This window comes from Pyxicephalus adspersus, chromosome 5 (assembly GCF_032062135.1).
Source record: "Pyxicephalus adspersus chromosome 5, UCB_Pads_2.0, whole genome shotgun sequence".
In the NCBI taxonomy this organism is placed as follows: domain Eukaryota; kingdom Metazoa; phylum Chordata; class Amphibia; order Anura; family Pyxicephalidae; genus Pyxicephalus; species Pyxicephalus adspersus.
In genome coordinates, this window is record NC_092862.1 from 41760859 (window position 1) to 41774236 (window position 13378).

General features: G+C 35.2%; 1 protein-coding gene across 1 annotated transcript; it reads left to right on the forward strand.

Annotated features, from left to right (window-relative positions):
• The first annotated feature begins 240 nt into the window (after positions 1 to 240).
• On the forward strand, positions 241 to 13160 carry LOC140331920 (opsin-5-like). Its single transcript, XM_072413252.1, has 6 exons — positions 241 to 276; positions 921 to 1005; positions 2453 to 2615; positions 4546 to 4673; positions 6054 to 6388; positions 11962 to 13160. The coding sequence occupies exons 1-6, from the start codon at positions 241 to 243 to the stop codon at positions 12574 to 12576; spliced, it is 1362 nt and encodes a 453-aa protein (XP_072269353.1). The 3' UTR covers positions 12577 to 13160.
• The last annotated feature ends 218 nt before the right edge of the window (positions 13161 to 13378 follow it).

Here is a 13378-nt window from a genome sequence, read left to right on the forward strand (position 1 = left end):
CCCTAATCCAGTTTTTAGCCAGTGTTTTTCCATGCATGGAGCATTCATGTAAATCAGTCCATGCCTGCTCAGCCACCTAATTTCCCATGGAAAGAATTAAGTCATAAGCCAGAATTTTCTATGTTGTATACAAAGATTTGTACTATACAACAGAGAGCCAAAAGACATTAGAACATTTATATATGCAAAAGGAAGTCATAGAGTTTAGTGAAATCCCCAGCATAACATCACCGACAGACAATGGTGAATAAGTCTAACACTTTACAACCAGAAAAGGCAAATCTGCTTTGTAGCTACCCATAAGTCTAATGCAAACTGCTGAAGCTAATGTTTGTTAGAAGAGCAATGACGTGCAAAATATATATTAGAATACAGCTTACTTATTCTTCTGGTAATGGAAGATACAATTAGGTCAACAGTGGAGCTAACTTACTTTTCCTTCATAATGGTTATAATATTAATAATGTTCAAACTGCATTCAATATATCACAATAAATAAGAAGACATAATGCTAGGCTGGAGAATATACACTTGCATAAGTAAACCTGGGTGATCCAGTAAACCTGGAATGGATCTGGTCCAACAACTAAAAAATAGTAAATGACTTAAGAAATCAATTCCAGGTTGCCAGGGCCTTTATATCAATGAATGTGTTACTGTTAGCAGTGTCTGGCCATATGGCGATTACATGACATTTTAGAGATAGATTACCTTTAAATTACTTAGGAGAACTCAACTTTAATTCTAAAACTAATGAGGTTTTGGTCCCATAACTTGGACCTTTCTCAAGCACTTTTGACAAGGAAGAATTCTTATTGATTGTGTACCATGATGGGTGCATGCCGAGACTGGATAAAAATGCCTCTGTATTATGTTTTGTTGTTGGCTTATTGTCCTGAATGATTGTTTTTTTCTTTCAGATGGAGTTTGCAAGCAATATTTCTCACCATTCAAATATTCCTAAAACAGCTGATAATGTTGTTGGAATGGCATATTTAATATTTGGTAAGCTTTACTAAATAAATCATATTATAAATAAAGTATTGTTTCTTTTTTTTATTTTATCTTTTTATTATTGTCATCGTTTTAATATTAGTTATATAAAAGCAATACATTGGGTTATGGGCTGAATGAACATTACTGTTTTTACCTGTTATTTCCGTGATATCACACCCTATTTATGTGGCAGGTTCATATTTATACCCTACAGTTTACCAGGAAATTGAAACTATATTCACACCTATGCAAATGAGTTGCTGTATGAATACGGGGTTTGCTCTAATGTTCTTTTTGTCAGCAAAGTTATTTTCTTTGCACAAATTGTAAACCAATACATTTTCATTGGTGAAATCTTTCCCTCATTATCGAGGGACCTGCAGATCCCGCAATGTAAATTAGTTGTTCTCGGAGACTTCTAATAAAGACAAACATTTGGCTCTTGGCCTCAACTTGCTGGGTTGGCCAGCCCTGGACAAATTAGCATTTCAAATTTCACACTGAGATCTGTATTATTCTTCTTACAGTAGTGATTTAAATAAGACATTCTAATTTATTAGATTTAAAGAAGTATTACATTTAGCAGATGCCTCCTTTTTTTCACATGTCTATCTGTATTTTTAGTTTTTTAGATTATGGGATTGTTTACAAGCTAATTTTTTTGTGAGTTCTTCAGATATAGTGATTGCCTGTTCAAATATGTTACACAAATGAATAATTTCCATGGGGTAAACTTTTTGAACATTTTTCAACTTTCTGCAAAAAAAACAAACTACATGAACCTACCTTAAATGAGGCAAGTTGCACCTGTTCAGACAAAGGACCTGATTTAATAGTTGATAGTTTTCCAAAGCTGGAGAAGATACACTTTTATCAGTGAAGCTGGGTGATCCAGCAAACCTGGAATGGATCTGTTCCAGGATTGAAAACATTTGCTAACAAATAGCAAATTACTTTTAAGAAATCCATTCTGGGTTTTCTGGATCACTCAGCTTTACTGATGAAAGTGTATCCTATCCAGCCTTGGAGAGTTTTAATACATCAGGCCCAATGAATACAAGTTTGAAAAACACAGCACAGTTAAAGTGCAATAGTCAGCATTATGTTACATACATCATAAAATACGGAGGGCAGCAGTCAGAATAATTTAAAGCATAGAACAACATACACAGTGCAATGGTATGGTATAGTAGGGCAACCATGTCTTATAGGGTTTTATATCTGGGATATGTTTATTTCCCTAGTAGTTGAACTTGATGGACTTATGTCTTTTTTTCAACCTAACCTACTAATGTAACTATGGTATGTGAGTATGTGATCTACTGCCTTTTAAATTGGCATTAGTACAGAAGTAATGCACTTCAAATTGTGGTTGGTGTTAAGTTATTGTATGGTATTATGAGTATCCTAGGGTCTTTTATTTTCTGCTCATGATTTGTTTCCTTATTGTACATAGGTCTGTGCTCACTATTTGGAAACAGCATCTTGTTGTACATATCCTACCAGAAGAAGCAAATGTTAAAGCCAGCAGAATACTTCATAGTAAATCTGGCTTTGAGTGACCTTGGGATGACTGTGGTTCTGTACCCTCTAGCCATCACCTCTAGCTTTGCACACAGGTTGGTCTGCAGCCTTGGTAATGCAATAAAATCCATTGCTTTATATTATATAACTGTACTGGTAAATAATGAAATGGCACAAATAGTATTGTACACATTATTATGTTCTTAGGAAAATGTTGTTAGGAATTCAGGAGGATCCATATTGCTAGGAAGGCATTGTTAGACTGTGTATCATATATAAATAGGTATTGTTACTTCCAAGGCCTTGGTATTCTATTCACAGCTCTGTCTCATGGCCTTAAGAAATTAATCCCACTTGTCAACAACTGCAGCTAACTGTATTTCTAGTTATTTTATTATAATACAATGATAACTTGTCAACACTTTTCCAGGTCATTTCAGTGCATATGTCACTCACATTAGTGTCTGGCCAAAAATGTTCTTACAGTGCAAAACCCTTTTCAGCGTTACCTAGACATGTGCGGACATGGAGGTGAATACAGTAAATTCACCCAAATAGCACACACATAAAATATCTGTAACAAATTACTGGCTGGATGTCTTCTTCCAGTAAGTGCTGCTGTTTTTGTGTAATATATCTGACAGAATATAGCCAAACACATGGAATAAGGTTGGGAACCTGTGCAAATGTATAAGGTTTTGCAGCTGCAATATCTCCAAGCTATATGTACATGGAGCAGAAACCCTACAGGACGATTGGGACAGCCCCTGGCACAACAACCACACCAGATGTGTACCTGTGCAACAGAGTGCAGATGGAGGCAATCTGGCCTTGCTCATGGACTACAAAGCCAGACTACAACACCTTAACACAGAGCTCACTGTCACAAAGCAAAATTATTTCTCCGCTGTCATTTCATCCCAAGCTTCCAACCCACGCAACCTCTTCTCAACAATTGTCTCCCCCCTAAACCCCAAACCTGCTCCCCCCACAACAACCTTCTCTGCCCAACACATAGCCACCTACTTTAGAGATAAAATAGACAAAATCAGACATGATGTCTCTTCAACAATATTTACCCCCTCCGCCTATAAATTATCACTGACCTCCCTCAGCCCTGTTACTCTGGATGAAGTCTCCTCTCTTCTCCCATCAACCCCTATTTAATGTACAGCACTGCATAATATGTTAGCGCTATATTAATTCTGTATAATAATACCATCCCTGTATAAAAGTTTTGCTACTAGATTTATTGCTACGGTATTCACTGCAATTTTATATTCATGGTGATTTTCAGAAAAATAAATCTGATTTTGTTTTATCTTTGTTTGTTGGTGTGGCCTAATGGGCATCTTTTATTAGCATGACTTCCGCAATGGGCAGCACCGTGGCTCAGTGGCTAGTAGTCTGACTTTTGCAGCACTAGGTGCCAATGCTGAGTGGATAGCCAAGACCAGTAACTTGCGAGCATCATGGTACGCATGAAAGCAGACCAGGTACCTGGCTCGGGTCAGTAATAGGTGATCTGGAGTCCAGACAAAAGCCAGTGGGGTCATCCTAGAGTAGGTCAGAAACATTGGGTACTATCAGAACAATGCATGGATCAGTTGAGACACAGGATGGATGATGATCACTCAGTAAAGACTTAATAAGCCCACTCAGCCCAAGTGCGCACATGCACAACCAGCCATAACTCCCCCCCCCCCCCCAACCCCGGTGATTAGACAGTGAAAGAAGAAGCAGCAAACTAATAAATTGATTTTAGGTCATTTCTGTCAGGTTGGTTCTTGCACTGCAGCAAAAGTGGTTGATTTTACTTCTCTCCTAAAACACCGCCCACCACCCCCAAACTCTGCTGCAAAGGGAATGAAAGAGGCTGAAACCAAGTCAGATTTGTGTATTTAAACTACTTGCATCCACAAAACTATATATTTATGTATTATGTGTCTTTTATATCTGTCTGGAGTTCAGCTTTAATTCTGACAATCTTATTGTTACTTAACAAATTTCTGTCTTTGTTTATAGGTGGATTTATGGAGCAAACGTTTGTTTGTTTTATGCCTTCTGTGGCGTTCTGTTTGGCATTTGTAGCTTGTCTACTGTCACATTACTAAGTATTGTGTGCTGCATTAAAGTTTGTTTTCCTACTTATGGTAAGTCTACTATTTGGCAACCGCACAGTTTGTAGTATCTGAAATGTTTTGGGTGATTGTAGCCAGGTCAATGCGCTTGTAACAACACAGCTGAACTTTAGACTTTGTTATCTATACCAACTGTTCATTTTTCAGGACAAGCTTTCAGAAAAGTTTCTTTATTGTTCCGCCATGGACTTGGCACTGCTTGGATCAAAAGTTGGAAGATAATTTTCTGAATGCTTGCCATTCACACAATAAGAAATTATATGTACTTTTAGTTGTTTTCTAATTCAGTTATCTTGAACATGAAGAAGTGCATCACTTTAAAAATACTTGTTCACACAAATGCAGGATTTTTCTACAGATTATATTTTATACATCCTTTGTCATATATTGTAAAATGGCCATAAAAAAACTAGCAACACTTTTTGTAAAACTGTTACAGTGTTGAATTAAATTGGAATACATTACAAAATGTTCTAAAATGCTGTGAAAACACTGGCCAGTACTCATTTATTTCCATGCATCATGCATATATGCATTTATTTTCATGCACCAATGTTTTTCTATATAAATCATTACAGTGGCACTTTTTTAAACCAGTAATACACACAAAAAAATCATTGTTTTTCTAGCAATCTATGAGCCTTCAGGATATCATGCTTTGGTAATCATTACAGAACAGAAGAACTTTTTTGTTTTTTTTAACTAGTTACTTGTTTGTTACTTGCTATCCATCATGATAGTCAAGCATTACCATGTAACATTATTGGTATTTGGTGTTACTCCCATGTATAGTGTTTGTATTACGTTCAATGATGGCACAATTTTTGAATATGTAGGTTCAAAATGTTTTTAGTGTTGTCAATTAAACTTTTTTAATTTTGGGTATGAATTTTGGGAATTTTGCCAGGAATTCCCTATTCTCTAACCCTTTCTGTCCGTATGGATAAGAAAAGGATTATTCTTTCCTTCTTTTTTTCTGAAATTGTATTACCCTAGGGATATGACAGTTTATTGAATTATTTACCCATTAAAAGCTTTCCTCATATGGGTGGGGGTTAACTTCATATTGGAATGGACATATTGGTCTACTATGTCCAAATAAAAAGGTGAAGCTACTTCGAATCTGTGTTCCACTTTTACCTTTTTATCAAAACATCTTAGCAATACAATACAAGTTTGATTCACAAAACATAAGAATCATTATTACAAAAAGTGATTTTTAAGTTATTTTAATTCCAATGAGGTAAGGTTACTGAGGACAATCAGATTTTATACTTTGAATTCAGGTTCATTTTAACTCCACCAAAAGTTTATGCAATGTAAAATGCCTATTTGTTGTCTATAATAACTTGGTATGTGATTTGTATTTTAAAAAATCTCATCTTATTTCAGGAAATAGATTTGGTCACAAACATGGAAGCATTCTCATTTGCTGTGCCTGGGCATACTCGGCTCTTTTTGCTACCTCGCCTTTAATTCACTGGGGCAAATATGGAACAGAACCATATGGCACAGCTTGTTGCATTGACTGGCGTTCTTCTAATGTGAACCAAGTTGCAATGTCCTACACTATAGCTCTCTTTGTGTTTTGTTTCCTCATCCCTTGTGGAATTATAATCACTTCATTTACAATGATATTGATAACAATGAAGGGGTCTCGGAAAGCCGTGGAGCGTCACAGTTCAGTTCCCGCAAGAATGAATAGTGTGCAGACCATCATTGTAAAGGTAAATTACTCTGCTGGAACGATCAGACTCTGGGATAAATTATGTAGCATTGTTGTCTTATACACTGCTTTTTTTCCTCCAGAAAACAATTCCAAATTGCTGGTAAAAAAATGCCTAGGGTCCATGAATGCTAACATTTAGTTGGGGTCTGTACAGGAAAAAAATACAGCAATGTAAGTGATACAGACATTTTTGTATGGTCTGCAATATTGAGCATTTTTCATAAGGGTTGGATATTCTTTGGTCTACCATCTTTTATATTTTTCATAAGGTATGGATATTCTTAGGTCTGCAATCTTGTACATTTCTTTTATATTGGGAAATTCTTTGGGTTGCAATCCTTGTTGTGATTTAGACACAATTACGTTTGTGCTTGTAGAATGTATGCTAAATATATATTGGTTACAAAATCTCAAAATTATTTACATTCTTTAAAAGCAAAAACAATGCATATATCCCAGATGCCGGACAATCGCCAATGTATTTTTTGATCAGGTTAGACTTTAAATCAAATTATAAGGCTTCTACTAGTTAAAAAAAATAAAATGTTATTTTTTGTTCTGGCTGCAATCATTGGAAGGGTGCAATAAAGACTGCAGTAAATAGGAGTGAGCCGTCCAACACATTGCATACCTGTTTAGGTGTATGAACGCATATAAGATCACCTCCACAGTACAGATGTTATAAGAATCATTAGATCTAGTAGATAGATGTTCCTTATTTAATGTACTGCGCTGCATAATATGATAATAATAAAAAAAATAAATGTTTGTATGCCCAATGTAATATATATATATATATATATATATATATATATATATATATAGGGGTGTGTTTCTCACTTACGATATGGAACCCTGGATGTGTTTTGTACATTGTATGCGTAATAAACTCATTTTATTCTTGTTTGAATAATCTAGTGCTTTTCCCTGTTTTATAAATAGAGCCTTAAATATCTTTCTTTATATAAATATTCAAGAAGTCTTGATTAAAACCTAAACCTCCAGTTCCATTTTATGAGGTTTTAGAGCCCTTCCTTATATGATCCCTTTCTCTTACTTTCCTGGAAGTGTGCTGCAAATTTAATGCTCAAAAGTGATTTGTTACGTTTTCCAAGAATAGGTAAGCAAAGTTGAATATAGAATCACATTTCCCATAATGTAGCTTAGATTAGGTTGCCAGCCATTCCTGAAGTCTTAGAAATAAGCAATGCAGATCAATCCTGACAGTTTAATCTGAATATATAATATGGTCCACATAACATAAATTCATGATCAGTAGGACACAAGGAATACTGCTGTGCTGGAACCCAGAAGTGTGATAACATTGAAATGTCACTTGTCAAAATCTGCATGATTTATTTGCAGTAATGGTAACTTGTCAGGACCAATACATTCTTGGCACATAGTTCAACAATGCACTTTTAGATATGACAGCCAGTATTAATTGAGATCAGCAAATGCTAGCTGCAGAATTTAAATTAAAGGGAGAAATGTTTTATTAATTACCAACAGTAATAAGAAGTCATGAAAGTATTGCTTCTATATTTGAACAAATATAGTATAGGACATCACAGAAAATGTAAAGTTATTGCATGTTCCACATTTTATATAAGGCGTCACAATCCTTAACAAGCATATTTTAAACATAGCTTACATAACCTAGCTCAGACGTCACATCTCTTTGGTGTTCTCCTTACCATCATTAGAATTCTATGTTCATACAACCAAGTCTCTATTAAAGCATAATGAGTATATTTCACTAATACTTTTGCTTTGCCTTTACATAAAGGTTAGCACTCTGGCCTTTGCAGCGCTGGGTCCCAGGTTTGAATCTCTGCCAGGGCACTATCTGCATGGACTTTACAGGTTCTCCCTTTGCTTGCATGGGTTTCCTCTGGGTACCCTGTTTTCTTCCCATATTCCAAAAACATGCAGTTAGGGTATTTGGTTCCCCCCAAAAATTTGACCTCAAACTATAATATAGAAATATGACTATAGCAGCGACATTAGATTATGAGCTCCTTTAAGGGACAGCTAGTGACATGACTATGGACTTTGTACAGTGCTGTGTAATATGTCGGCGCTATATAAATATTGTATAATAATAATATTTATTTCTTACTTTATTGGGACACAGTTATTAATATAGTATATCCCTAATCAAAGCTTTTTTTTTCATTTAAGACAGCTTGAGTCTTAGAGTATCTGAGAAGAAATGAAGTAGGGCATGCCTTACATTTTATTTGTAGCTCAGTGCAGAAAATAGGTTTTTTACACATGGGGTGCACAAAAGACCTTTAGGATGCCATCTTGTAAGTGAGCAACATAAACAAACACTAATTACTGATTTATCTGAAAATGTAGTTTTTAATATTAGTATATAGCAATTATGCATCTCATAGACAGTTTGGGAAAGGGCAAATGCTCTGTCAAGTTGCAATTGCCATCAGAAATATTCACTCTTGTGTATGTGCTGGTGGCCATTGTCATCTAGAAGGAAATAGAAGAGAATTTGAAATGAAAACCTAAATACCTGTTGGGAGTTTTACAAAATTAAAAACATTTTGACTATGCATATGATTTTAGCATAGAGGTTGTGGAGTATTATAAATGAAGAGCGTATACTAAAATGCAAAGTCACTTATTTATTAAGTGGGCCCCCTACCCATATGAAGAAACCCCCACCCCTCCTGTACAAGCATAATACCTGCAGAGAAAGGTTTACAAATATACTTACCCGGGTGTTTAAACCATGCAGGGCAAAGCATTGAGCATGGCTGATCCCTCTGGGAGGTCAGACATTCTTGTTTGTTAAGATGGATGAATCCTTATTGTATATAGCATAACCCCATTCACCTTTTGTGGTTCATGAAGTCTTTCAAACAATAAAGCTGATTTACTAAAATAGTTTAAATTATATAAACTATGTTATATGAAAAAGAGGAGAAACAGACACTTTACACTTTATTGTGTAAAATAAGGGTGAATACTCCTTTTGGTAAACCTTTTGTTATATACCCGAATTTATATAAACATTCACTTATATTAAAAAAACATATGAAAAACAAATTTCTGTTTAATTCACCTGCAGATGAATGAAAATTGAATTGTTTAAACATAGGCATAATCAGATATAATGTAATAAACAGTATTATCTGTTTCTGTCCTTTTATTTCAGTAGAGTAAACGTCATATGCACCAGATTTATCTAAATTTGCGTTTCAGAAAGACTAATATTTATTAGAGAAATGTAAATGTATGAGAGTAAAGACCAATGACTGTAAACAATGTTACTATCAAGAAATATAGAATAAGAGAAGTAATTGCAACTGTCATTGCCTTAGGCTGAGCTGAATAAATCAAATGCAATCACAAATTAAGGACAAGCAAGGTGGCAGACGGCAGTGTTGTCACATATGGACTGCATATGCATTCCTGCAATTGTAGATTGTAGCTCTCTGAGTTATTTCTGTTTGGTTTCACTAATTTCTTTATATCTTCCGTGCAGAGTTAGGTGTTTTTTAATTGTATTGTCTTTGTATCAGACTGAGTTCATCTTTTCACTGCTTGTTATTCTTTTTTCTATTGTAGCGTAGCTAATCACAGATTTAAATGAAAGACAATCAATGAGCCAAATTGATAAAATAAACATTGATATAGTTCTGCCAGATGATGTTCTGCAGGGCATTCATTACACCAATATGTTCACTAATAAATACAGATTGCAAAAGTAATTTACATTAATCCTGATCAATACGTTAAACACTGTTAGCGCTCACATTAGTCCTTAACCATGTCCGCTGCATGATTATCATGTTCAGTAAATTGCAATTGCAGAGTCTAATCGGAAATTGCTCTTTGAGGGTCATTTCAGTAACTCATAACATATAAAGCTACTGGAATAACACAATATCCAGGTGACTTTGTAAGAAGCTCAAAAATTGCACCCTACACATTTCTTTTAATTTAGGATTTCCCTAAAGTAGAATTATATTCTGGCATAATATACACAAGTAATTTGACTTCCAACACTCTAATTTCCATATAGTTATCCCACCTACCTCTTAAAAGAAAATTCATCTGGGTAAAAAACACAATTATTTCACAATATAGTTGGTTGCAGCCAATATGCATGAGCAAGTCATATCCTCAGAGGGAGAGCTGTATATGTGAGGAAAAAAGATATTTTGAGATAAAAGCAGAAGTAAACTAAAAAACAAATTAGATTAGTCGATCCCTTTGGAGGTTTCTTGGATTGGGTCCTGCGTTGTCCTAGTATCCTCCTTCATCCCGACGCAGAGGAAGCGCCAGGTGCCACCATCTTCTCTGCCCTTCTTCTACCTACGCCACCCAGTCTCACATTGCGCTGGTGCGAGATTGAGTGACGTAGATAGGGAAAAAAAGAGTGCCGATCTGCACATCTTCCCCATTGAAGAAAAAAATCCATTTTTTTAAAAAAGGGTTTTTAACCTCTCCCCAATAAAAAGAAGGAAATTTCCCCCTTAAATAAAAAGGTTGTCTTCACTTTTATGTAAGGTAAACATTTTAGTTTAGGTCTGCTTAAATTCTGCTTTAAATCTGAGCCATGTGTATTCCTACCTAAATCTTAGTGTCTTTTTTTTTAACATACTTCATTTATTGATTTTTGAAAGGGAATACATGTACAAAAACAGAAACATTAACTTGACTTAACTTTGACTTTATCAAACAGATTTGCCGAAAAAACAGTAATTGCTTATTTAACAGACCAATGACTCAAATAAGAAAAGTTTATTCATAGAATTAGACCTGTCTACAGTTTATTGTAAGGGAATCTTATTTTCTCATGGGTTACTATAGATTTAAGGATTTAGATCTATAGATTTTAGATTTAGCACCATTTGTTGGCTGTTCTGGGTAAAATATTATACTTATTTAATATTATATAATATTATAAATATTATAGGGCTATAGACCCTAGCTATGAATGGTACAGTACCAAAAATAGTCTCAAGGCCCCTTGTTTTGAAAGAATTAGGCTGCCATACCTATAAAAACAGAACATTTTCACCTAAAGTGATTGGATCTCTATGAAAGCAAAGTGAATGATTAATACTTAGCCTTTATGACATCCACACTACTGATCTCTACTGTCTTCATTAAAAAATGCAGTCTGAAAAATCTTTATCATCTGACACTGAATATATCCAATGTCTCATCTTCCCCTTCACTCCTTTTTTGGAACCCATTGACACTACTATGTCATATAGTGAGGAAGGGGTTAGAAAAAGAAACCTCAGAGGTGGGCCAGGCATTTGCCCCACCCTGAAGGAACAAGTTTGTTTAACAAAACAAAAATAATGATTTTCCCAAATCTAGTCAATTTTTTCGGACATCATTGATTATTGCTTTACAATAAATGTGATACCTAGCATATCCAAACAATTATTTAGTGCACCAGATTCTGTAATATCAGATTTCATATAAATATGTTTATGTTCCATATGTTATAAGAGGAATTGTACTTCAGTCAAGCTGTGACATGTATAAATGTAGTTGTCTTTTAACTAATATAATTGTCTTCTTTTTCAGCTAAGCATTGCTGTGTGCATTGGTTTCTTCACTGCATGGAGCCCATATGCTATTATTGCTATGTGGGCAGCATTCGGATCTATTGATATCATTCCTCCTCTGGCATTTGCAGTACCTGCAATATTTGCAAAATCATCAACAATGTACAATCCGCTGATTTATCTTCTTTTGAAACCTAATTTTCGAAATATGCTTGCACAGCGTTTTTCAGTTTTTCACAAATTGTGTGCCGTACAATGGCTGTGCAGGAAACCTACCAGCGTTTGCCACCATGTTTCACTACCCGAGCTGTTCCACAAACTGTTTTATAGAAGAAGATCAAACTGTCAAAAGATCAAAACATCAAAAGAAGGCTGTCAGTACTTCCCATGTGATGAGTGCAAAGATACATTTGAATGTTTTAAACACTATCCAAGATGTTGCCATGATGTACTCACAGTGTTGCCTTATACTACACAAGCAAACAATAATGCTTCAGAGATGAAGCCATTGGATCTCAAACATGGTGACAAGAAATCTCTGAGAGTGAGTGTGCGAGGACAGAAGAGAGCTGATGCTGACAGCTTTGATATTAGTTTAGAAGTCATTCCGGAGTGTAGTACATGTATATATTGAGAGAAATATTAAAAAATATTTATGGCAGGCTGGACATTTGGGGGAGTATGAAATGTATGACCTTACCTCTGTCACATAGGCACACATCCTAATGCTTAAATCAGAATTTTAAAGAATCCCATAGCTATTGTTCTCCAATAGAAGAGTCCATATACTCACCTATCTGGCAGTCCATATCGCCTACTTTCCCAGTGCAGCTGCCCTGCCGACCTTTTCATACTTGCACATTGCACACTTCTATGGTTCCACCAATGTCATTGTGTGTTAGGTATAGGGTGCAAAAACACAACACATAAGAGGGGAAATAGACATCTGACATTCTGCTGGAAAAGAAGCGTATTAGGTATAAAGTAATAAAGCTTAATAGTAAAAATTCATAAAAAATAATTTAATATGGTATCAATTGCATTTGGTTTATTATTTTACATAGCAGAGCTTTTTCTGGCTCACTAAAACTACTGGAGCAAAATAATAAGCATTGAAGCCAGGTAGCTGGAATTTTCAATAAAAGAGGTTAGTAGGGGTCGCTAACATTGCCCATGAGAGATTGTAATATATTTATCTTGTATTTAAAGTATATGTACAGTGACAGAATAGTAAATCCACAAATGTGAACCCTGACCCCTCCCCCCTCCCCCCCCACACACTTAGACCGTGTCACTCATTTACAATTACAATGTTGTTTGTGGTATCTTGGTAATACAGTTTGAAATTTGTCTATTTTCCGAAATGATTTGCTGCAAAATGTTTTGATCACATCCTAGATGTGATTACATTCTATTGGCCTCATATTAAAAAACAA

Coding starts and splice junctions, on each gene's coding strand:
- LOC140331920 (XM_072413252.1), top strand. CDS start 241: ATGGTGAATAAGTCTAACACTTTACAACCAGAAAAG. Junction 2,616..4,545: donor ACCTCTAGCTTTGCACACAG/GTTGGTCTGCAG, acceptor CTTTGTTTATAG/GTGGATTTATGGAGCAAACG. Junction 6,389..11,961: donor TGCAGACCATCATTGTAAAG/GTAAATTACTCT, acceptor CTTCTTTTTCAG/CTAAGCATTGCTGTGTGCAT.